The sequence below is a fragment of the Natrix helvetica genome (assembly GCF_964273705.1).
Source record: "Natrix helvetica genome assembly, chromosome: 2".
Lineage (NCBI taxonomy): Eukaryota > Metazoa > Chordata > Lepidosauria > Squamata > Natricidae > Natrix > Natrix helvetica.
The window spans coordinates 263,496,424-263,522,747 of record NC_138552.1 but is presented as its reverse complement, the minus strand read 5'-3'; the positions used below and the strand labels follow the sequence as shown (position 1 = coordinate 263,522,747).

Genomic DNA, 26,324 nt, shown 5'->3' with positions numbered 1-26,324 from the left:
ATGTATACTTAAAATGGTATGTAAGAGAATAAAAAAATATATAAATGTTCTGAAAAATAAATAATAATAATAATAATAATAATAATAATAATAATAATAATAATAATAATAATAATAATAATAATAATAATAATAATAATAATAATAATAATAATAATAATAAAGCGGCTAGCAATAACACTTATTTCTCTGTTTGGACTATTTTCTTCCTACACCATTAAAAAAACTCAACCACATCTTCCTTTGCTTGAAAAAGTTTTTTTTACATCGTGCACAATTACTTTAATCATTAAATTTTTAATTAAAAAAACAGCTGTATTCCAGAGGAAAAAAATTAAGTGTTCTCTTTCAGCAGTTTAAGAAATATCCTTCCTTCCTTCCTTTCGTTCTTTTTCTTTCTTTTCTTCTTTTTCTTTCCTCTAAGCCATCTTTTTCCTTTAAGCTCGGTGTGCTACCACCGTCTTTCATCAAAGCGTTGGACATTTAAAAAAAAGCGGTAAAATCTGGCATCCTTGCACAGTTGTGCTCCGGAACAATTATTATCGAGAAAGCGTTTCCTTCTCATCCGGAAGCGAGGAGCAGCCATTGACAGGGACGTGGGGCGTGGCAGCTAAATAGTTCCCCCTATTCCTCCTATTGACATAGGCGAAAAGGTAGGCGATCGTTGGCCGTTATGTTCATATATTTGAGCACCGTAGAAAGATTAAGTAGCCTACTCTGATTCTTTGATTTCTTGTAGCAAGATAAAGGGATAGAGCCAACAATGCTTTGCCAATGCTTATTCGGAAGGAAGTCACAGTTTCTGTGCGATTTGCGTGCTCGCTAATACATCCTAGCAGCGGTGACTATACAGTATATATTCCAGGATCCCGGTTGAATTGCCATTAATATACATTGCCGGATGTAGGGATCTTCGAGCTTATGCGATCACTATCCTGACCGTTCTAGGGGAGGATGCGAGTTAGACCGATTTCTTTTCCTGTATGCCAACATCAGATATCCTGAAAACTTTAATCTAGCCACATTATAAACACAATTACTCTTCCAAAACACCCTCAGCTCTTTCTCAGTAGCATGTTGAAATCCATCCAGCCTGACGGACTTATTATCTGGCACCATATTGTCAGTCACTTTATATTGTCTACCTGCATGGTTTTCTTGGAAAAATAGAAGCATGTTTCATGATTACCAGTAGAAGAAAATATATTACTCAGAATTGAACTATGTGGTCTCTGCGTCTGGTTATTTGATTACAGACATTTCATTACCCTCCTAGGTAATATCAGTGCTAGATCTACATGGTTTACCATTGCATTCCTCGGCACAATATGAAATGAAACCTCTGCTGTTGTCATTACAGTGATCTTCCAGTTCCAACACCTTCCTACATCATTGCTGCCTGTTATAGGCTTCTGCTTGTTTTTTTCTCGGGAACTAGAAATAACTTCTTTCTTAGATGACCATGCTAAGATTAGGAACTCTTGGCATTCACTCCTAGCATTATTTGCTCAGTCTTTCCAGGAACACCATCACCATGATGAGGTAGCAAGCAGGACCCAGGCTGGGAAGTAACTGAGAAACATTCTTGCAAAACAGTTGTAAATCAAACATTGAGCAACACTCAAGAGGGAAGAGTAAAATATATTTTTCACTTCAATCCTGCTTTTATAATCTGATATATAGACTAAGATTTGGAATCTATGTGAGTATATGCTACATATATTACTCTAAATCCATTTACAGTATTTTCAGTTTCATTGTTAATTACTAGAGATTCAATAGATTAGATTACAAAGTCTCAAAAGTAGAAAAGTATGATCATACGTTCATTTTTTTTTAATCGCCAAATCTCCAAATGTCAAAACATGGAATAAAATGTTTTTCCAAAGATAATTGTATGAAAATAAGACTGAGATAAATGCATTTGTCTTTTAACCTTTCTCTTAAGATAAAACATAGCATAATTTTAAACTAAAGTTCTTATCACTCTTAAGTTAATTTAATAAAGATTTTTTTCTTGAGAGAAAAAAGATTTAGGATTGCACTGTTATCCAAAAACCAGAATTTTGCTTCTAGCACAAAATTGATGACTTCTTTAAAAATAATTGTTGACTGGATAAGAGTTGGAGCTACACATGTATAATTGGAAGATGCAATTATGCATCTTCCAATTATAACTCGCATTACCCCTTAAAACTGTATGAGATATAAAAAGCATGAACATGGAAAAACTAAACAAAGTGAAAGATGAAATGAATTGACTACACTATCTTAGACATCAGCAAACTGAAATGAGAGAAGAGAAACCAAAACCAACATTCACATTTTCACTTGAGGCACAAATGACTGAGCTCAAATTACTTCTGGTTGGCCTACAAATCAGCAGACTAAGTTGTAGACTTCCCTTAGCCATGAAAGCTTGCTGGGTAACTTTGGCCAGTGACTCTTATCCCAATGCATTTCACAGAGTTTGTTGTGGAGAAAATAGGAATATTCAATTTAGATTAATTAGCTGCCTTGAATTATATATTAAAAGGTGGGATAAAATCTAATAATAGTAATATTATAAATATTCTGATATTTTGTGCAAAAGATGTCTCTCTCTGTAGAAATATATAAGGTTGGGAAAGATGGAAGGAAATAGAACAGGACAATTGGCAGCCGGGTAGTTGGGTGGGATTAGATTACCGTTTTGATGCGTACACTATTAGAAGACCTAAAGGGCAACCTTGCGGATAGATCATCCTGGAAAAGGTCTTTTTAGTGGTTGTTATACGTAACTAATATAATTGTTAGTTCCATATCTTCCCTGTCAATTTGTTCTTTAAATGTTTGTTATCATTAATTTTTCTTAGGAACAAAGGCACCTTCCATTTATTGTCAGACATTTAGTCAATTGAGCTTAATATAGTCTGTATTGACAGTGGGGGTAAGGAGGAACTGCATGTAGCACATGTACACTATTAGCGAACTATGGCCCTTCCTTGTTCTTCTTTCCATTGTGGTTATTGTAGTGATTCTGTTATTAACTTTTCCCCCCATATACAGGCTTTATCAACATGTTTGTACTGACAGAAAAAGACAGACCTGTTGCTCAGATGTTACGGAATTCTGGAACGTGTCCCCGCTGTATTTTCAGATTCTGTGGTGTAGGATTACAGACTTCGTACAGGCAACCTCATAAGGTTTGATTAAATTAGAATATATAATGTTGATGAGAATTATTTTCATGAAGTGTTCAGTCTTAGTCACACCTCTTTTCATACAATCTTTCCTGAGGGTTGAAAGGAGATTTGGAGTGAACAGGTCCAAAACGTTTTCACAGTGAAGGAAGACATGCAAGCAATACTATTTATTACGTTGTGCTAGGGATCCTGAATGGGGGAAGGAGATGAGAATTAATGCTAAAAATATCTATCTCAGAGTCCAGCCAAAGGAAATAACCAAGCAAAACATCATGAAGCCAATAGGTTAATAAACTGAAAGTGATTAAAAGTTAGTAGTCCCATTTATGACTGACCCTTAGAGTCCAGATCTGTGTAGGAATTTGGCTATTTAATCTCCTCTGATGGTTCCATTTGCTAATTTTTTTTTAAACAAAGTTTTTTATTGGTTTTTAATGTTTTACATAGGGAAAAGGTAAGGGAAAGGTTACAAATTTTGGCAGCTGCGAAATGAGGTAGGTGCACCCCCCCCCCTCCAAACTCATAATATACATTTGCATAAAATTCAAATATTACATAATAGCATATAGTCAGTGTGGTAAATTCAATTGGTAATTTCGGTCAGTTTATATCACGTGGATTTTCTTGCTTATTTGTGTGATCTGAGTTTTCTTGATGTCGCCCCATCTCCCCCAGCTGGCAGTGCTCCGGCCCCTCCCGTGTCTTGTACCTCTACTGAAATGTCTTCTGGTTTTTCTAGAAGTAGTTTATTTTTTTCCATAAAGGCCTGCGCCTCTATGGGTGTATTAATTCTAACTCTTGTCTTCTCCCAGAATATTAGCATACCTTCAGGCAGTAACCATCGAAACCACACCCCCTTCTGGTATAGTTTATTCGCCAATTGCGAATAAAATTTTCTTTTCTCCCTCACTTTCTTGGGGATCTGTTTCAGAATGGTTATCTCCTTATCTTTATATGTCAGGGCTTGCCCCCTTTGTGCATTCAGGATTTCATCTCTTGTGCTTTTCCTAAGAAATTTAATGTGTTCCATTTGCTAATTTGTTTTTCTCTTCTAAATATCAGTGGTCTTTTCTATCATCTGCAGGCCTCAGACTTGTTTTTCAATCCTCTGCCCTTGATAACTTTTTTTTGCTGTGGTTCAGGCACCAATTAAAAATGATGCCATTGTTAGCTGGTTCTTTTAACAGTTTCAGTCTTATTCTGTTCAGCATTTCAGGCATTTCATCCAGCAAATGTGAAGGGACTGCTGGAATATGTGTTTGCTTTATGCTGATTTAGATCATTGATCTATCAAGCATGGTAACCATTTTCTTTGACTGTCAACTTTTTATCTCAGACCTAGTTTTTTTCTCAAAATACTTTTGGAGGATTTCCTAACAATAGATAAATCTTACTGAAGATACTGTAAGAATCTGCGCTGTCGGACTGAGCTATGGCTTACTTGAGGTCTTTCAGCCTCTTTTCTTCTCGCCTCTCTTTTATTGTCACTGCCCAAACGTCTACGCCCAAAATTGTCATATTCTTTAATGGAGAACATTCACTCTCCTCAGTGTTGGTGTTATGATCCCCAGCCTATTCCTATGCAGGTTTACTCAAAACTAAAACTCACTGGCTTTAAATTTACTTTACAAGATCACTGATTAGCTGATATTAGTTTTTTTTAAAACTCTTGTGCAGATAAACAGAACCTGTAGCTTTCAGTCTGAGGCATCCCTTTAATGATAACTTGGTGCTGTTTTCCCATGTTGAACGCGAAACCATATTGACAGATTTCTATGTTTGTTTGATCCATCAGGATTTATTTCATGAACTATGCAAGTTTCTGGAGAGCAAAGAAGATGAAAATATATTATCTTGTGAAATGGCTAATCCCCCTTGTAAAAAGATCAAACTGGAAAATGCTAATGGGATTAAAGATCAAAACCCAAATGGAAGCCATGAGCTAAACGACATGGACAGTGATGGAAGTGATGCTCCAGCAATTGAAAACTTAAATCCAGTTGTGTGCAATATATGTTTGGGGATTCTACAGGATCTTTGTGAAATAGACTTTGTCAAAGCTGTAAGTGTCAGCCTTGTGAAGCTTTATTTTCAGCTTTTCAAAGGGTAAAACCAAATGTAACATACAATATTGTTGAAAGCATAGCTGGCATTCATATAGGATTTCGCTGAAGATTTTGTTGCTCATATCTATCTGAGAGTAAATATCATTACCCCCAAACAAGTGCACAAATTCCAGATACTTCCTCCTTCCTGATTTAGGACCTACTTGTGTTTTCTAAGCTGGTAAGCACCAGGAAGCACAGGGTTTGTTGAGTGAACTATTCTTCCAGAATGGCAATTTTGAGGATTCTGATTGATGTGGCTCCTAGCTTACAGGCTCAGATTCAGTGTCTGAGTCATCATTTAATAGTTCCTACACAATCAGTATTCCTCAACCAGCAGGTTTTTCTCACTCTCTTTGGTTGCTCAAGCATCGTTTGGGATAGAGAGGAATACCAAAAGAATACAACATCAACTGTTGTAGAAATGAAATGTCTTGAATTGGCAAAGATCAGTATAATTAAATATGTTCCTTCTCTTTGTAAAGAAAGCAATGCTTTCTGCTGCACCTCCAGCTTCAGAACTGCTAAACAAACATGCATTATCTAAGGCAACTGTGCATCTAAGCTGATGATTTTTTCCCATTGTTTTTTGTCTTGCACTAAGCAATATTTTGCAAGAACAATATTTGTAGTTCTCTTGCCAGGTTTGGTTAATCTGTTCAACCTCTGAATTGGTTGTGTTGAGACATTTTCGGAGTGATGTAAGGTTTTGCCCTAATACTAAAGCCAAACTGGTGAGAATCAACACATTTATTCTAAGGTAAAAATGCTATCTCTACAAACAGAATTATTTTATAAATAATATTGCTCAAACAATTTTCTAGATTGCCCTGTATAAAGTAATTTGTTCTGGGGATATGGGTTGAAATATGGTAAGTAATATTTTAAATAAATCTATATTTTTCAGGTATGCCATAAGATTAATTCTTCTGAATATCAGTTTTCCAGTTTTGTGTTTTCAGTGTCGTTTCCACCACAACTTTCAGTCAGAGAGGTGGGTATTTTGCTGATACTTTTATTTATGCTTCAAACTGGCCTTCAATGAGAAAGAAAGGATGTTCTTACACGTTACCTTGCTTTGCATGCTGGGAAATTCACTTCTTTAGGCAGATATTGAACAATATGGATTGGCACTAGTTAGCCAAGATGGTGGATCGATAGTGGAGCAAAGTGGAAAATCACTGCTGGCAGTTTGGGTTAGGTTGATTTGAAGTTTAGTATTTCACTTGGGGATGGTAGAAATACTTTGGCCAAAGATCACCCTATGTATCAGACAGACCTTGATTTTTATGAAAAGTAGAGAAAACCTGGTCAGGGTATTTTCAGCCAGTTGTTGAGGAAAATATCAATCCTCTTCCTTTCTCATGCTCCATCTCTTTTGCTTCCCTACTTTTTCCTATGTACATATCTAAAGCATGCAGCATGGCTACTGGTGAAAGAAGAAATGGGGTGAGTATATTCTCCACACAATCTAAGGACCGAAATAGCAATAGCATTTACACATATACTGCTTTACAGTGCTTTACAGCCTTCTCTCAGTGGTTTACAGAGTCGGCATATTGCCCCAAACAATCTGGATCCTCATTTTACCCACCTCGGCAGGATGGAAGGATGAGTCTGGTGAGATTTGAACTGCCAAATTGCAGGCAGCCGGCAGGCAGCAGAAGTAGCCTGCAGTACTGCATTCTAACCTCTGTGCCACCGTGACTCATATGATTTAAATGATTTAATTATGATTGAAACAGCAGTGACCCTGGATAAGTCATGTATCAGCTGATTGCTGGGCACATGATTATAGTATGCTTAAGTGGTCAAAGCTATGACTGGTACTGGATATTCAGTCATGGATCAGTGTGTTTCTACTATCACTCTGGCAATTGTGAAGGATGTTGCCAGTCCTGTACTGTATTCTACTTATTTTTAGATCTTTGGATTATAATAGATTGTTAATAGTCACTTTAGTCTAGTGCAGGGGTGTCCAAACTTGGGAACTTTAAGACTTGTGGACTTCAACTCTCAGAATTCTGGGAGTTGAAGTCCACAAGTCTTAAAGTTCCCAAGTTTGGACACCCCTGGTCTAGTGGATAAGGCACCAGGCTATATAGCAGGATGCTGTGAGTTTTAGTCCCCCTGTAGCCATGAAAGCCAGTTGACCGACCTTGGGCCAGTCACTCTCTCTCAGCCCAACTCATCTTCCAGGGTTGTTGTGGGGAATATAGGAGGAAGGTGTATTGAATATATTCACCTCCTTATGTTATTTGTAAAAATAATAAAGTTAGGATATAAACAAACAAACAAATGGATTACAGAAGAACTTGTTAAAATGGTAAAAATATGGGTCAGTTTATTTTTTATCCCAATTGCATGTACTTCAGAAAACACTGTCTTTTTTACAATTTAGGAAACAGGGCTTGTCAATTGGAAAAGATGACTTTGTTCAGCTGAAAGAAGCTTACAAATGGATTATCCATCCCCTGTTTTTGGAGGAGTTGGGAGTCCCTGCTGATGGAAAGGTAGCATATACATAAACCACTTACTCTGCTTTTGCAACACTAGTTCACCATTAGCCAATGCAACCTGTATTTTGGCTGTTGCACTTCTAAGATTATGAAGCTGAAAACCTCCACTTTGTGTTGATTGAATTTTATTCTTTCATTAATATATTGAATATTTTTACTATCCTTAACCATTGATTTGTTTAGAATATTTCACGCCTTGGTTCCAAAGTTCAGGCAAATAATTAATTTTCATTTCACCAATGTTTAGGTGTTTGTAAAAGAAATTTCTTTTAAGTGTTACAATTTAATGTAACTACATGACCTCATTAAGGATAACTCTTTTCAAAGTATCTTTTGTCCCGTTATGTAACAAACAGGAAAAGAACCTTTGATATTATATTGTGGAATTCTCAGTCATAAAATTTGTGTGAATGTTACATTTATTTTGGTACCAGGTCAAAATTTCATTTCTCTCTGCATTTTAAAATGTTCAGGTTGACCTACCATGCTTGCATGGCTTTTTCATATTGTTTTGTTGCATTTTCTGGTTATTTATTTATTTTATTTATTTATTTATTTAAACTTATTAGTCGCCCCCTCTCCCCACAGGGACTCGGGGCGACGTACACAAGCAACAGTTAGCACAGTGTCATACAGAGGAGGTAAAAAAATAAATAAATAATTACAATAAATAACATTAATAGTTTAAAAACTAAAATTGACAAAAATGACCTAGGGGTGGAAAAGTTGTCGAATAATGCCAGGCCGGCTAGCCGAAACAGGTGGGTCTTCAGTTTACTGCGGAAGGAGCGGAGATCGGTTGTTGTTCTAATGTCTGGGGGAGGTCGTTCCAAAGGGTAGGGCCCGCCACAGAGAAGGACCTACTCCTGGGCACCGCCCTCTGACAATCTCTAGAGGACGGCACCCGGAGGAGACCCTCTCTGTGTGAGCGAATGGGTCGCAGGGATGTATGGGGCAGGACACGATCCCGCAGGTAACTAGGCCTATGCCATGGAGCGCTTTGAAGATGGTAACTAACACCTTGAAGCGCACCCGGTAGGCCACAGGAAGCCAGTGCAGCTCGCGCAGGAGCGGTGTTATATGGGAGAACCTCGATCTCCCCATAATTACCCGCGCGGCTGCATTCTGGACCAACTGCAGTCTCCGGGTGCACCTCAAGGGGAGCCCCATGTAGAGAGCATTACAGTAGTCCAGGCGAGACGTCACCAGCGCGTGAGTGACTGTGTGCAGGGCCTCCCGGTCCAAAAGGGGTCGCAATTGGCGCACCAGGCGAACCTGGTGGAATGTCCCCCTCGCCACGGCTGCCACATGATCTTCCATAGCCAGCCGGGCATCAAGGAGGACGCCCAAATTGCGTGCCCGTTCCACCGGGGCTAATTGTTCATCCCCGATGGCCAGCGATGGAATGTGCTGGTTGTACCGGGGTGCCGGAAGCCACAGCCACTCTGTCTTGGAGGGGTTGAGCTTGAGCCTGTTGTCACCCATCCAGACCCGCACGGCTTCCAGACAACGGGACATCACTTCAACAGCCTCGTTGGGGTGGTTTGGGGTGGAAAAATACAGCTGAGTGTCATCAGCGTACAGATGATATCTCACCCCAAAACCACGTATGATCTCGCCCAGCGGTTTCATATATGTGTTGAACAGGAGAGGCGAGAGGATCGACCCCTGTGGGACCCCACAAGTGAGGGGCCTCGGGGTCGACCTCTGCTCCCCTGTCAACACACATTGCGTCCGGCCAGAGAGGTAGGAGCGGAACCACCGCAATACGGTGCCCCCGATCCCCAACCCCTCCAGACGGCGCAATAGGATACCATGGTCGATGGTATCGAAAGCCGCCGAGAGGTCTAATAGGACAAGGATGGAGGAACAACCCCCATCCTTTGCCCTCCAGAGATCATCCACCAACGCGACCAAGGCCGTCTCCGTGCTGTGACCGGGTCGGAAGCTGGACTGGCGCGGGTCTAGATAATCATCTTCCTCCAGGTGACGCGGGAACTGCTGAGCCACCACACTCTCAACAACCTTTGCTAAAAAAGGAAGGTTGGAGACAGGACGATAATTTGCTAGCTCCATTGGGTCCAGAGAAGGCTTCTTGAGCAGGGGTCTCACCACCGCCTCTTTCAAGGCGGTTGGTAAAAGGCCCTCACCCAACGAAGCGTTCACCAGTCCCAGTAGCCAGCCACGTGAACCCTCCCAGGAAGCCAGTACCAACCAGGAGGGGCACGGGTCCAATAAACATGTGGTGGCTCGCAGTCGCCCGCGCAACCTGTCCAAATCTTCGGTGACAACAGGGTCAAACTCCTCCCAGCGTGGAATCTCAAGACTAGCCTCGGACGCCCCCCCTGGAGCACTGGAGTGGGTCCACCCCCTCCGGATCTGATCAATTTTATCCTGCAGGTATTCCCCAAACTCCTCTGCCCTGCCCTGCAATGGGGGGTCCCGTTGTCCCTGCGACCTTTTAATAACCTTTTAATAAAGAACAGTTGATAAATAACTCAAATAAATAATACATTTAGTATTAACCCACAATATAGTTCCTTCTCTTTTTATAATAGTAGAGGGAAACAGTGGAGATGAAAATTAAAGAACTGAAAGACTTAAAGGGGCAGTTAAACCCAAACTTCTTTCATAGAGAGTAAGATAATTTGGGTTTGTCAGAACCAGGAACTATGATTAAAACTTTGAACCAATTCAAATTATTAAGCCAACTGTAGACCATGGTTTCATATTCTGGCTGGTATTTCATGGTTTATTAGTACCATATTTTTCAAAGTATAAGACGCACCTTTTTCCCTCAAAAAAGAGGCTGAAAATCTGGGTGTGTCTTATACACTGAATTTTTTGCCTCCCGAAGCCCCATCCCCTTCACCAAAATGCCAGAGCCTGTAGGAGGCTTTCAGAGAGCTCCTGGGGGCTGGGGAGGGCAGAAATGAGTGAAAAACAGGCGGGTTTGTTTGCTCATTTTTGCCCCCCCCCCCAGCCCCCAGGAGTACTCTATAAGCATCCTAAAGGCTATGCATGCAATTTTTTTGATGAAAAACAGGCCGTTTGCTCATTGGGGGGGGGGGGGGCTAACCCCCAGGAGCACTCTGCAAGCCCCCTAAAGGCTATTCATGCCTTTTATTGGAAAAAACGGGGCCTTTTTTACAAAAAATGGGCTGTTTTGGGGAGGTTTGCAGAGTGCAAAAACTTTTTTTTAAAAATTGCCTGTTCAAAATCTTGGTGCGTTTTATACTCTGGTGCGTCTTATACTCTGAAAAATATGGTATATGTAAAAATCATTCTGATTTTCTTTGGTAAAAGAGAATGAAATGGAAGCATCCATAAGCACTGAAGATATCCAGTGATTATTGCAGGAAATTCTCAGAAATGCATCCAAGAAACATGCCTATTTCTTAATGCCAATATGAATAATACAGCTGATCTGCTCTTTAACATCTGCAGTTGTAGACATGTCTTTAACATGTGCAGTTGTATGCCTGAGGACCTGCGTGGATCACTGCCTCCTGCATATGCTTTAAGGACTTGAATTTGTTACTCACATTTTGTATTTGCTGAGCAGAAAATACAATTCCTGTTTAAGATTGTAAATCTATTCCTGATGATAGGGTTCAGGTGATTGGACAGACTGAATTCAATCCATTGAAGAAAAAAGTGATGTGGAGGAAATCAGTAGCAATTGAAAACTAACTTCTATCTTTGTGATTCAGAGCCTGTTTGAAGTGAGTGTTGTATTTGCTCATCCGGAGACAGATGAAGATTGCTGTTTCCTGTAAGTATAATGTAACAAACAATATTTTATGAGAGCAGAGACAGATGGTATTGGCTGAACATTCTAGATCTCCCTCCAATATTTGAGATATCTTGAGCAAGCTACTATTTGAAATAGCTAATAGACAAGCTATGTTGCCTGATAGTGCTGCTGCTGAGGGCTAGGTGCCCTGTATAATGTCACCATGCTTGGGTTGCATTCCTTAGGCTGGTGAACTATTTTTGGCTCGTGTGCCATAAAGGGAGGAGCGCAGGGGGGTCATGTGCGGGCATGCCACACCCATAATGCAACGCGCGACACCTCCCCCAGTGCACATGCGTGCATGAGAGGTGCTCCCCCCCATTTTTTGCATGCTTTTTTTGCCCTCCCCAGAATCCAGAAGCTTTAGAGGAGCCTGGGGAGGGCGAAAAAAGCCTCCCCCCCCCCCGCAGAGGCCCTCCGGAGGCTTCAGGAAAGCCTCCTGAAGGTCCCTGAAGCCTCCAGAGGGCTTAAACCGACCCTACTAGCAAACCAAACTTCTGGTTTGCCCATATGGCTGTTTTTTTGCGCTCCGGAGGCTTCAGGAGAGCTCCTGAAGCCTTCCGAGGTCTCCGGGGAGGGGGGAGGCTCTTTTCGCCCTCCCCAGGCTCCTATAAAGCCTCCGGAGCCTGGGGAAAGCGAAAAATGCCTTTTAAAAAAGCTGAACTCAGCTGGCCAGCGCGCACATGCACGCTGGCCAGCTGACAAGGCAACGCCTCACATGCCCTGACAAATGGCTCCACGTGCCACCTGTGGCACGCATGCCATAGGTTCGCCATGGGGCCTTAGGATAACAACAGAGTAAATGGCATTCATTGTAAATTGGCATTCATTACTCTGTTTCCAATAACATGCTTCTTCTAGCCCATGATTCTGTTACTGGGCTAACTGGAATTGTTTAACTGGAATTGTTAAAGTGGAGTAGAAAGGATAAGAATGTAACTCTACTCATTCATGCTTCTACCCTTCATCTACCAAATGTCTTCCACTTAAAAAAGAGATAGCCCACAAGATCTGGGGAGTGAAGTGGGAAGATCAGTTTTTATAAACAAGAATGAAATGCAAGGGCCTGAACTGGGATTTAAATAGTTCCAATTGAATTATTGTCTTGTATTTTGTTTGAATACTGCCCTTTGATTTTCCAGTCAATAGAAGATAACAATAGCAATAACACTTAGATTTATATACTGCTTCATAGTGCTTTACAGCCCTCTCTGAGCAGTTTACAGAGTCAGCATATTGCCCCCAACAATCTGGGTCCTCATTTTACCCACATTGGAAGGATGGAAGACTGAATCAACCTTGAGCCTAGTGAGATTCGATCTGCCAAACTGCTGGCAGCTGGTGATCAGCAGAAGTACCCTGCAGTACTGCACTCTAACCACTGCACCACCTCAACTCAGATACTATAATCTTCTGCTCTTTAGCTTTTTAATCCCTGGGCAAGTGTTAGCAGCTCAATAATACAAAGCTCCTCAGATTGGCCTTAACTTTGCTGTGATATTTTGCCAGAGAAGCAGAGCCTTCCAGTTCCATGGCCAAAGGAAGACAGTCTAAGGCAGGGGTGTCAAATCCCCAGCCACAGGCCAGATTTGCCACGTGCTGGTCACGCCCACCCCCATTTTAACAAAGGGGAGGAAAAGTTGCAATGCATCATTTGTTGACAACATGACAATGTGAGTTTGATACACCCGGTCTAAGGAGCAAGAGTTGTCTGACTAGGGAGATGGGAAAGGTGTTTTCAAAAGTATCTTTTTGGCAATTGTTCTTAATAAAATGTTTTGACACTGGCAAATATAAAACCTTATACCAGCTCTGGCTGGGGAATTCTGGGAGTTGAAGTCCACAAGTCTTAAAGTTGCCAAGTTTGGACACCCCTGCCTTATACTATTGTATTCATTATCTATTTGGTAGAAAATGTAATCACCTTTTTAAAGATATTTGACTGATTTTTGTTGTTTTCATTCAGAGCTTCAGTGTGTCCAGGTTGCTTCAAACCAGCAAAAAATAAACAGGTAATTAACTTTAATTTTATACAGTTCCCTGTACTCCAAAATCCACATCTCACGATAGACACTCTGATGCTTTCTAAATATTTTGACTTTGCTGGCTGAAGTTACATGAATTCTCATTCAAGAACATCTGGAGAATAGCGGAGTACTTACCATGCCTTTGAGTTTTTAAATATATGTATCTTTAAAAACAGGCAATTGCTAGTTGCAGGTTCCTTAATTGCCATGATATGCTTGTTGTCTTTTATCATTATTTGATGTGTATCGTTTTTAATATTTTTTAGCTGCTCAGAATTTGAAAGATGGCCAGCCATATGAAATAAATAAAGAAGAATATGTATGAATGATGTTAACACTAATACAAACTATGAGAGCCAGTTTGGTGTAGTGGTAAAGACATCAGGCTAGAAACTGGGCGAACGTGAGTTCTAGTCCCATTTTGGGCATCAAGCCAGCTGGTGATCTTGGGCCAGTCACTTTTTCTTAATCCTAGGGAGGAGGCAATGGCAAAACATTTCTGAAAAACCTTGCCAAAAAAACCTGCAGGAGCTTATTTTGGCAGTGTCTGAAAATCAGACACAATGAAATAGAAGGAAATAAAAATAAAAATGAATAAAGTACAGGGAGGCACATACTTCCCAGGTAAGGTTGGCACCCAAAGCAGTCTGAAGTTAGAATTTGTAAAACCTAAGTCTCTACTCAAATGTAAAACTTTTCTTCTATAATAAAGCACCAAGCTTAGAACAAAACAAGGAAACAATAAACAAAAGGGATACTACTAGATATGCCATTAAGAATGGCTTCCTTCTTGGCTAAAATAAATCTGATAGAAAGAATCAGGCAGTGCCTGATAACTCAGGCATCATTTTACTTTTCTCTATAGTCAGTCTTCACCAGAATGGCTGTGGTAAAAGCTTTGGATATGATTGATGAAGAAGAATTTCACAAGTAAGTAACTCCTGAGTTTATGTTAAACGCACAGAGGGAGGGAGGTGGGGAGGGAGGGAGGGAGGGAGGGAGGGAGAGAGAGAATTTCACAACACAAAGATAGTCAAGCGGCATGTTGGCAGATACAGAAAATAGTGTTTTTACCAGCAGTCAGCATAAGTTTTTAATAACAGGAAAAAAGGCTAACCTTATATTTTTTATGATAGTGATTTGTATGTTACAACAGTAGAAAACTATTGATGTAGTGTGCCTGAAGTGAAGTGTTTGGGAAGATCTCTCGTGTTTGTTTTGCAAACAGAATAAACAATTATGTGCTAATTAGTATTTCGGATTGGTAGATTTGCAACTAGTTAGATAGTTGCATCCAAAGAGTATTCATATGTGGATCTTCATCAGCTTAAAAAAACAATCAAGTAGGCTTTCCAGAGCTTTTTCCTTGGCCCAGCACTATTCAATAACTTTATAAAAATATAAAAGATGAATTTGAAAGAATTATTATTAGATTTGCAGATGAGCCCTAGTTGTAAAATTGTAGATATGAAATTATCAGAGGGTTATGAACAACTAGAAAGATTTGGCAGCAGTGTTGCAAACTTTTTAAATAGTATCTTTATTTCAATATTTTTTTAAAGTTAAAAAAAAAAACACAGACGCTGTGAGATTAACAGCTCTAACATAAAAAGTGTAGGCCTAAAAATATTGAAGATCATGATGATATGGGATAGACATGAAGATAAGAAATGGTAAATAAAATCAGAATCTGTGCTGTGCTAATAAAAAAAGGGAATAAATCATAGCTACGAAACAGTGGTGGGTTCCGGATCCCGTTGCAACCAGTACGGTTGCAACTGGGCCCGGCATCCACCACATGAACGCGTGCAGCGTGCGCGTACACAGCACGCAGCTACTCAGCGGAGCATCGCACAGGTGCTGTGTGCTCTGTGCGTGGAAGCGCCGAAGAGCTCAAATACAGGTAAGGAGCTCAGGCGGGCGGGTGGGCCCTCTGGAGCACCATACCAGAACGGTACCCGGTGCTCTGGGCAGGCACCAGTACGCCCATCCTGGGGCGTACCACCTGCAACCCACCATTGTAAATTTGGTCAACAGGAGTCATAATACAAGCATGTGTCAAGCATGAATTGTTCAAGCTAACATTTAATACCCAGTGGATTTTGCATGCTCTATGTCCGTGATGGAGAGCCTATGCCACACGTGCCCGAAGTAGCACACAGAGCCATGTTGCCTGGCATGCGCAGTGTTGCCCATTCCTCTTCCGAGTTTCTTGCGTGCATGCACGTGTGATGATCAGCTGGCCTTCGTGTGTGCAGCAGTGCCGGAAATTGGAAGAACTGGTCTTCTGTTTTCTGGTGTGAGCATGCGTCGTGGTCAGCTGATTGTCGCGCACATGTCCAGTAACTGGAAGTCTAGCTGGCCAGCGCACATGCACTGCCGGAAATCAGAAGTGCATTTTCCGGTGCGCACATGCCCCCTGGGCAGCTCCTCTTCCAGGTCTCATCCCAGACAAGTGCCAAAAAGGTTCACCATCACTGCTCTATGTAGAACTTGGCAATCTCATGCATTTGAGGGAGTTGAATCAATAGGGCAATGTAAAATTGGCCCTTGTGGCTGAATACACTGGTGAATAATGGGAAAATAAAGGTACTGCAGATATCTTTGTAAAAATGATTAGGAGAGAAGGATGTGCTCGGTGGGGTTGATTTCCTCATCCCTGAAAGACTACAGAAATGCCAAGAAGGAGATCTTCCTTCCTTCCTTCCTTCCTTCCTTCCTTCCTTCCTTCCTTCCTTCCTTCTTTCCTTCCAAGAAAGATGAAGGAGACATTGTGGTCAGCAATGAAGCATGGAGGACCGGCTGTGTGTAGTCATGTGCATCCATTATATGTGGCTGAAGACGCCTACTCTCCTGCTCATGCTCCTCAGATTATCAAGGTTATCAATTACTGTAATTTTTCACCTGCTTCTATTTCTCAGATATAATATTGCACTATTTAAAATTATTTGCATTCTAAAATGTTTTTGAAATATTTGAAAGAAAGGGGTTTTTGGGGGATACTCATATCTATTTATTTTGCACAATGTTTAACTTTTCCTTCAATTTTTCTCTAGTGAATTGCCTTTTATATCTCCCCTAATACAGGAACTATCCATCTCCTCCAAGTTCGCCTAAAACTCCTTGCAGAGCAGTTGAGATTCAATGCAACAATGGTGCCATTTTTGTGGCTGGTGAGAGTATTTCCTTTAATAGAGGTTGAAAAGGGTCACTCTTTTTTAAGGTTCCTGGGCAAATGTGCCCTTTGCTTAATAAGAAAAGGCCGCTCAGTTGTTATTGGGACGGAAACCCATATAACTATATATGAAAAGTTTTGTTCTATGGGGAAGTATGATGGTAGAGCCATTGAGAAATGACTCAGCCATTGAGAAAGTGGTAAAAAAGTGATGCCTTTTTTCAGTGACATTCATCCGCATTGAAGGAGATTGATATGCAGAATATTTAAATTTGACTTCAAATGAGAATTTGTTTTTCAAATCACACTCTATTTCTGATTAAAATGGGCTATTAGGAAGTGGAATTTATATTTGGCAGTTTTTCTTAGGCCAGGATTGTACTCACTTGATAGCTAATGTCATTGGAAAAGCATCTTGGAAAAGCATCTTGGAAAACACTGGAAGTCTTTAAGAAGATGTTGGATAGCCATCTGTCTGAAACGGTATAGGGTTTCCTGCCTAGGCAGGGGGTTGGACTAGAAGCCTCCAAGGTTCCTTCCAACTCTACTATTGTATTATAATAATCAGATCAGAATAATTAGATGAAATACAAATATTTATCCAGTTATTTTTCATCAAAATAGGCTGAAACAATCTTAACATGTGATGTGCTGTATATCACAATAGATCAACTAGCTGATAGATATATTTTCAAAGCAAACATGTTTTAGCCTTCGCTGCTCAAGGCATGAGGAAAAAGTAGCTTAAGGAGCAATTCTTGAGGGAACTTCTAATACATGCTTTATGATAGTGACTTCTTTTTCTGTGCACTTGGCTTCTAGTAAAATGCTTTTATTTGTAATACTTTTGATAAACTAAGGGTTAATTCTCCAAGGCACCTGAGGGTAGAACAAGAAGCAATGGGTGGAAACTAATCAAGGAAAGAAGCAACTTAGAACTGAGGAGAAATTTCCTGACAGTTAGAACAATTAATCAGTGGAACAGCTTGCCTCCAGAAGTTGTGAATGCCCCAACACTGGAAGTCTTTAAGAAGATGTTGGATAGCCATTTGTCTGAAACGGTATAGTTTCCTGCCTAGGCAGGGGGTTGGACTAGAAGACCTCCAAGGTCCCTTCCAAATCTGCCATTGTATTGTATTGTATTGTATTATTAATAAATATCATAGCACATTTTTCTGTTTTTTTTTAAAAACAGGAAGATATAATAAATATTCAAGAACTCTACCTCAGACTCCCTGGATTATAGATGGAGAGAGGAAGATGGAATCCTCTGTAGAAGAATTGATCTTGGAGCATCTCATGGTTGCCTTCAAAGCAGATAGTGAGTGTGTTCATGCATATGTTTACATTACTTTAAATAAGTTATGCAATATGTATGCACTGATGAAAAAATGCAGGAAAATTGTGTAGGCAAGTAACCCAGCCTCTGTTTAATGTAGAGCAATGTTGTCAAACTCGATTTCATTGAGAGCTGTATCAGGGTTGTGTTTCACCTCAGGGGGCCAGGGTGGGTGTGGCTGAGATGGGCATGGCCAGCTCATTGTCACTCATGTTGGGGGCTCCTGTCTTGGCCCGAGCACTTTGCCATCAAAAACAGGCTCCCAAGCTCTCTTTTCAACTACGACGGCCTCCTGCAACCCTCTGCCAGCGAAAACAGAGCTCAGAAGGTTTGCCCGTGGCCCTCCCGAAGTCAGTTTTTGCCGGCTGAGGCAGTGCGAGCCTTTGCTGTTTCCAGGGCAGTCCCGCCGGCCAGATCTAAGCACCCTGTGGGTCTGATCCAGCCCCTGGGCCTTGAGTTTGATATCCCTGATGTAGAGCTAAACTATGATTTGCCGTGATCATGCTGAATAGCATGGCTCATATACAGATTTCTAAATTCAGTCAATGTTTCTTTCTCCTGTTTTTAAGGTTTTAATTTTTCATCCTCTGGAAGGGAAGATGTTGATGTGAGAACGTTAGGCAATGGTAAGTTCAACACTTGAAAATATCCTAAATGGGGAAAAAATCAATTGACAATCCTTTGACCCAAAAACCCCCATTTCTGAGATCATGGGAGTTGGAAGGGGCCACTTAGGCCCATGATGGTGAACCTATAGCATGTGTGCCAGAGGTGGAATGCAGAGCCCTCTCTGTTGGCATCTGCGCCGTCGTTCCAGGTCAGATCTCCGTAGTGTTTCTTTCGTGAGTTCCTGTTTCCCTGCAAACAATGAAACACAAGCTCACAAAAGAAAACGATCTTACCTCTTGCCATGCTGCCGTTGTTGGGATGCCCGCCTCCCGCCCGCCAGCTGGTCTTCGAGTCTGTGCTGCACATGCGCATGCCCGAGTTTGCACGTCCGTGCACACCTTTCAGTTTGGGCATGCACGCAGTTTGGACACTCGGCGCCTAAAAGGCTAGCCATCACTGACAGGCCATGGAGCCCATCCCACTGTTCAGTGTAGAAATCTGGACAGCATATCTAAAGAAATCTCATTAGGAGAAAATTTATGACTTAACTACATTTATGTATAAAAGATCTTCATTCAAACAGTATTTAAACATGTAATGTAATTGAACAACAACAAAAACTGAATGTCTGTAGAGATTCTCAGTCATCCAGGTCATGGTTATCCCAAAGGTGCTTTTTTTAAGAGGCAACTGGACTTTCTTGTTTCAATAAAGAAGCAGGAAGTCCAGTTGCCTCTTGAAAAAAGTACCTTTGGGAGAACAATAAAAGCTATGAAAAATGTACTTTGAAATAATTTGCTCAAAGTTAACAAACAAATTAACAAAATTTGCAGACCACAACTTCTGATCCTGTAGCCACATAATTATCTTTGTCTTGTTTGTCCAGAGCACATTGTTCCAGAGCTCCTGATCTTTGCCTAGGTGTTTATAAACAAACTTTAGTCTTGCTCTATTTTTTTCTTCTGGAAAACAAAAGCTTTCTCTTGGCACACCACACCTCCTATGTCGATTTAATTTGTGCAACTTCTTTCAAATGGAAGTCTCATGCACTTTGCCATTGATAGCAGCAAGCAAGGTAGTACCTGAAGCTCTTGTGATGAAATTCTAGGATTCTTAAAAACACTTGGAATACTGCATTCAGTTCTGGTCGCCACGATGTAAAAAAGATGTGGAGACTCTAGAAAGAGTGCAGAGAAAAGCAACAAAGATGATTAGGGGACTGGAGACTAAAACATATGAAGAACGGTTGCAGGAACTAGGTATGTCTAGCTTAAGAGAAAGAAGGACTAGGGGAGACATGATAGCAGTGTTCCAATATCTCAGGGGTTGCCACAAAGAAGAAGGAGTCAAACTATTTCCCAAGGCACCTGTGGACAGAACAAGAAGCAATGGGTGGAAACTAATCAAGGAGAGAAGCAACTTAGAACTGAGGAGAAACTTCCTGACAGTTAGAACAATTAATCAGTGGAACAGCTTGCCTCCAGAAGTTGTGAATGCCCCAACACTGGAAGTCTTTAAGAAGATGTTGGATAGCCATTTGTCTGAAACTGTATAGGGTTTCCTGCCTAGGCAGGGGGTTGGACTAGAAGACCTCCAAGGTCCCTTCCAACTCTATTATTGTATTGTATTATTGTATCTTGTGTTCTGCTGGGGGGTTGAACTTACTGGTACAGCCTGGCCTGGACAAATAGGCAGTTGTGTGAAATATTTTCCACTTGTAGATGATCTTCTGGACAGTGGAATTATTGATGTCCATTTGGTTGGTAATCCTTTGAAATCTCTTGCCAGCCTTTAGGCATCTATAATCTTTTTGAAGGCTACAAGGTCCTCTTTTGATTTAGACATGGTGGTACCATATAATTCACCAACAAGGAGTAAATTAAACTGAATGTCTGAGGTTTAAGTAAAACTCGTTCCTCCTAGGTTCTCTATACTGATTTAATCGTTTGCACTTCATCTAGCGCACCTGATTTTAATTTTAGGTATTTGAGATATTGATAAACCTAGGCATGTATTAAGTTTTTCCCTTTGTGAACTTACATCTTGATATATTTTTATATAGTTTGCTGAAAATGGATATTTTTCAATTGTTAATTTTCTTTTTTCCCCATGTCTAAATCTGAAAACTAGTTTATAATCTTAATTTGTTTTCTTCCCATCCTTCTTTCTTGATTGACACCATCATGATTATACCCTTGTTCATAGGAAGGCCCTTTGCAGTTGAGCTGGTTAACCCTCGGAAAGTCCAGTTGGCTGCAGTAGAAATGAAGGAGCTTCAAAAGGTATAATGTTTGAAGGTTGACCTACTGTATAACCCTTGTTGTGTAGATTGGGATGAAAGGAGTCAATCAGAGATTTTCTTGCAAAATTACCTATAAAGCTAAATTATATGGGGACTAATATGATCTCCTCCTCCTGGAGGTTATTAAACAGTGGCCAGATGAAAACTTGGCCCTAAATTCCATGGAGAAGGGAAGGCTATCATAGTAATTTACACATTATCATCTTAATGATGTACATATCCTGCCCTAGCATTTAAACTGTATATACACATTGCTGATTTCATAAGTCATATGGCAAGAATTATTTAATGATATTCAGGAATATACACAGTACTCCTTGTTTAGCTAATTAAGAGTATAGTGCTATCTACCCATTTTTTAAAAAATATGTTTTTAGTATCAGATTTTAATTGCAAAATAATCACATATAATTATTATTTTTTATTTTTATAAAACACTTTTAGAGGATCAACAGTTCTTCAGACAAAGTCCAAGTTCGTGATTTACAACTTGTCAACAGGTTAGTTGAATTTAAATAAAACAGGATTTTTTTTAAAAAAAAAACCTCAATCTGAGTTTTTTTTAAAGCATATTTCCATGTAAAATGGAATCATCTTATTTTTTCTGGCACTGGCATAATCTACAACATTTACTGAAATCAGCAGAAGAGACTCTTTTAAAGTAGCTGATTGATCGGTGAAACGGGAGGGGGGCTATCTCAAGGGGCTTCCTGGCAATGGTATGTATTCCCTGGGTAGTACATTTGATACCCACTCCTCAGTAGGGAATAGGAACGTAGCCGAAATACATCTTCTCTTTCCAAACTTCTATGATTAAACTGATTTCAGTCGTCCCGAATTTAGTTTTGATTTTACTATTTTGATTAGTTGAGTTTTGTTTTGTTCTTGTTAACTGCCTTCCGTGCTTATATAAGGATGATTATAAATTTAGTAATAATGGGGGAAAATAATAATACAACCAGTAACACAAGATCATAAAAAGGTCTAGAATGTATTTGATCACAAGCATGAGTTGGGAGTTTTGCTTCTCTTTTTCAGATGATCGTCATATTTTATTGATTTCTTGATCAAGTAATATTATATTACAGATTGCAGATTTTTGGGAATCCTCTGCTACTTCAGATTTGCTACTTTTGACGTCCAAGATATGCTGCAGGATGGAGGAGGAGACTTTTTTCCCATCTAGTATCTGTTGAGACACCTTCTGCCCATCATAACTTTGTGGCTGTTCACATTTGTTGTTTGTTTTCCTTTCAGAGAGGCCATTGTACATATGAAAGAAGGGGAAGAAGAGAAGACCAAGTCCTACAGTGCCTTAATATGGACAAAGAAAGTGATCCAAAAGGAAGACATTACGTTCCTAGACTCTATGAAGGTTGCATGTCTGGGGTGGTATTTATCAGTTGTTTGCTCGTTTTTAAATCCCGTACAAAGATTTTTACAAGCCCCATTTTATTTAGCTTTCATCAAACTCAAGATGAAAATTATTGCATCTTTTTTTAGTGGAAAACCACAGAATTAATGCAATTTGCGTCATACACCCTGTGCTCCCCCCCCCCCCCCGCATTTGCGACAGACACCCAAAAAATAACTGGCTGGTGGGAGGTGCGCATACATGCGTGATGAAGCTGAGCTGGGTGACAGCTCGTGTGTCCACAGAGAGGGCTCCACGTGTCAACCGTGGCATGCGTGCCATAGGTTCGCCATTACGGATATAGAGTTTTATTTGCTTTTTTTCAGCTAAATCACACAGTCGGCTTGTGTTCGGCTTTTGATTCACCAAGATATGCAGAATGTTTTCTCATGCACTGTTTCCTAGTATATTTTCTCCATGGCCTGTACCCATCCATGTCTTTCATTTTTCTCAACCTAATGTAGAATTTTGCATTTCTTCCTGTTGAAAAGCAAAGTCCCTATTTTCCAGCTTATCAACATTTTCTTGAATCTTCATACTATCCTCCAAAGGTTTTGTCATGTTCTCATCCTCATTATTGGTTCATCAAGGTTACTTTGTTATCACTGTGTGTGGTAACCTGGAGCTGGTTTCCCAGAACAGAACAGAATGGAGTGGAATATAGAATAGAATAGAATAGAATAGAATAGAATAGAATAGAATAGAATAGAATAGAATAGAATGGTTGTTAGAGGTCTTCTAGTTCAGCCTTCTGCTCAAGCAGGAGAACATATACTATACTGTGGAAGATGTCTGAATGGACACTTGGATTTTCTAACTCCTGGGTTTGTGATGTATGTAATGTTACTTTTTATCTGAAATTCTTGACCAGGACTTAAAGCTTGATCAAAAAACTCCATTACGTGTACTTCATCGGCGGCCATTAGCTGTCAGGATTCGTGTCATCCACAACATGCAATCAGAGTACATAGACGAGCATCATTTCCGTCTTCACTTGAAGACCCAAGCAGGGACGTATCCTTTCTGAACTGAAGTGCCTCAGTGGTCAGGAATTCGGTACTGAGCTCTTCAATAAAACGATAGTGTTAAATTTGGAAGAATGAACATAAATCTTCAAGTATAGTTTTTCTTGGAGCAGGAAAATGTGTGGCGAGCGTATAGCTCATGCTACATTCTATCTTTTTTCTCTATCCCCCCTCCCCCAGAAGGTGCCATCCTCTCTTCTAACTCTCCCCCCCCCCCCCCCCGAATTTTGCTATATCCTGTCATTTACCTCTAGCAGTGTGTTTGAGAAAGAATGAGAAAGAAAGGGAGAAGTACATATTCTGAAGTCTTATTTTAAAATCTAGCCTAACAAGCATATCTTTCTCATTTCCTTATCGGCAATATGTTAGTTATGTTAAAGAATTTGTACATGGAGATTTTGGAAGAACTAAGCCCAATATTGGTTTCCTGTTGAAGACAACTGCAGACATCTTGGAGCTGGATGTACAAGTGAGTACTCTCTTTTGTATGTCTCTGTAGACAGAAGGATGGGATTGCCACCATTGGTCTTTCCAATAGGAAGTTAAGAGGCAAATCACAGGGGATTTTTTTCAGATCTGGCAACCTGACTTTAATCTAATCTCTGCAATCTGTGTCCTTTCCTACAGCACCTCATCTCTCTTCAAAACTTTTCCTGTTAGAGTGAGAGAATGCAAATTTAGTTTTGTATGTGGAGAACTGTAGAAGGTCACCGGGATTAAAATTTTAGTTTAAACTCCAGATTAGACCATAACAACCAAATCATACCCCAAGTTGGCTTTAAATGGCTTTTCATCCAGGTTTTTAAAGGCTAATCAGATGTTAACTTAAAGTATATTGTCACCTCAGCTTTCCCCAATCTGGGAACATACAGTGTATTAACTACACTTGACGTAGTTCTTGGCGCCTTCATGTTGGAAATCACTGTCGCATACTTGGGAAACCAAATTTCATCATTTGTACTGAAACCATTATCTGAGGTTAAATATTCTGCAAATAAATGCATTAGGTATGATTCAATTATTTTTCTTTCTTTTTTTCTGCAGTCCGTGGATGTTGACTGGCCACCAGCTCTAGATGATTAAGAAGTAATTTTAATTCTCAAGAGAGGGGAGAGACTTATCCATAGCAGGATTTAGAGCACTGTGGACAATATTTTATAGGCTAGCTGAATTGACTTTCCTAGATTTTTGTAAACCAGTTTAGATCATGTTGATCTGCTCAAGATTGATTTGTTTTTAATTCAGGGGTTCCTAACCGTTGGGCTGGGCCCCACTGCCGGGCCATGGTCTATTGGGAATTGGGCCTCCATGAGTGGCTGGCTGGAGCGCATGAATGGCGGGCTGGCGGGCACTTGCATACGTGGATGCTGGCCTGTTGCCCGCACTGGCCCCGCTGCTTATTCAAGGTCCAGTTTCCTTCTCCCCCTCCCCTAACTGGGCCTCCTAGCCACAAAGGGAACCACTGTTTTAATTTTTAAAAATGCCTCAAATTGATTTACACATTTTAGAAATAATGCATTTTATTTTGACCTCATTACCAATACAATATAAATTGGTACCTATACAGAATGGATACAGATTCTCAAAGAGAGAATAATTTTGAATTTCTGTGCAAAGGGGGAAGAGTAAAAAACCAAAAAGTAATGTTTTTGCATGATAACTCTCAACAAGCGCATTTAAAAGCTTTTTTACCAGAAAAAAAAGAGGAAAGCCCATTTTGTCTAGCAGTACTTGTTCAGTTCAGTTCAATTCTGTATTTCCTTGTGCTTGCATGTCTTAAAGCAGCCCTCTCTTGCTAAGGACTTTCCAGATGTGTGGAACAATTTGACTAGAATTTCCAGTCAGCACCCTCATAGTTGCTGGGAATTTGGAAGGTTTATTCCCACTCATCTAAAGAGAGGCCAGTTGGGCAAGGCTAACGTATATACACTATTGGAATCATTTTGGTAAATTCAGCTATTTCATCTGCTTCTCTTCTTATACTGTCAATAGAGCAACACATAGAAGAAAGCAGCTCATCGAATATAGCAAAATTTAGGAATACTACCCTGTTTCCCTGAAAATAAGCTCTCCCTGAATAATAAGCCAAATTGGGCTTTTGAGTGCATGCGCTAAAATAAACCCTCCCCTGAAAATAAGCCCTCCCCGAAAATAAGGCCAAGCACTTATTTCCAGGGGGGAGGGCTCAAAAGAAAATAAGACTTATTTTTGTGTCTTATTTTTGGGGAAACACGGTATTTATGCATAATAGAATTCCGGATCCAAACCAGAAAAAAAGCAATAAGATACCTATTAGAGAATCCTAATAATTCTTGTCGTTGAGCACTGTTGAATACTGAAATGTGCAAAGTTGCTGAGCCATCAGCATACAGTTCCAGTAAAAACATGTTGCTGATTAGTCCTGTATAGGTTTACTCAAAATGTTCCTGGGAATGTATCCCTGTGCATCGTTAAGAGGAAATAGTAGGCCTGATAGCATTCAGAGCAACGTATCTCTGAGTAAATGGGATTCACTGTTCTTCCAATGATACATGGGATTGCTTACATGCATGCATTCACACGCCAATATGGACACAGGCTTTTAAAAATATATCCCCTAAAGGAAGATGTGTTTACCTGTTTCAGTATTATGCTAAAAGGAGGAGGAACTAGTTCCTCTAAGATTTCTTTGAGGTTTTCAAGGAGCGATGTAAACATTGTTAAGGTTACAGCTCTCCCCCAGCCCCTAGATCATGTCAAGTACAAAGAAAGTTCTGATATGAAGTAAAGATTTTGAACCAAAAATGTCCAGAACTTTTATAAGAAAATAAATGGTTTTTCTTTCAAAA

At 40.2% G+C, this 26,324-nt stretch overlaps 1 protein-coding gene across 3 annotated transcripts; it reads left to right on the top strand.

The window, feature by feature from the left end:
* The first annotated feature begins 287 nt into the window (after positions 1-287).
* On the top strand, positions 288-26,324 carry PUS10 (pseudouridine synthase 10). 3 transcript variants are annotated; one of them, XM_081943140.1, is made up of 19 exons: positions 293-670; positions 1,597-1,702; positions 3,049-3,185; positions 4,981-5,247; positions 6,198-6,284; positions 6,705-6,739; positions 7,692-7,803; positions 11,523-11,584; positions 13,572-13,617; positions 14,498-14,562; positions 16,720-16,805; positions 18,003-18,128; positions 18,716-18,772; positions 20,961-21,037; positions 21,502-21,557; positions 22,315-22,432; positions 23,343-23,485; positions 23,866-23,965; positions 24,541-26,324. In XM_081943140.1, the coding sequence occupies exons 3-19, from the start codon at positions 3,060-3,062 to the stop codon at positions 24,577-24,579; spliced, it is 1,602 nt and encodes a 533-aa protein (XP_081799266.1). In that variant the 5' UTR covers positions 293-670; positions 1,597-1,702; positions 3,049-3,059; the 3' UTR covers positions 24,580-26,324. The 3 variants fall into 3 exon arrangements, with proteins under 3 accessions (XP_081799268.1, XP_081799267.1, XP_081799266.1); XM_081943141.1 differs by lacking the exon at positions 1,597-1,702 and having other exon boundaries at positions 292-653; XM_081943142.1 differs by lacking the exons at positions 23,866-23,965; positions 24,541-26,324 and having other exon boundaries at positions 288-670; positions 22,315-22,449; positions 23,343-23,483.

What these genes read in the sequence shown, in the direction of transcription:
- PUS10 (XM_081943141.1), top strand. Translation starts at nt 3,060, where the DNA reads ATGTTTGTACTGACAGAAAAAGACAGACCTGTTGCTCAGATGTTACGG. An exon ending in TGGTGCCATTTTTGTGGCTG is followed by an intron (nt 16,806 to 18,002) that starts GTGAGAGTATTT and finishes TTTTAAAAACAG; the next exon opens with GAAGATATAATAAATATTCA. An exon ending in GATTTACAACTTGTCAACAG is followed by an intron (nt 21,558 to 22,314) that starts GTTAGTTGAATT and finishes TTTTCCTTTCAG; the next exon opens with AGAGGCCATTGTACATATGA.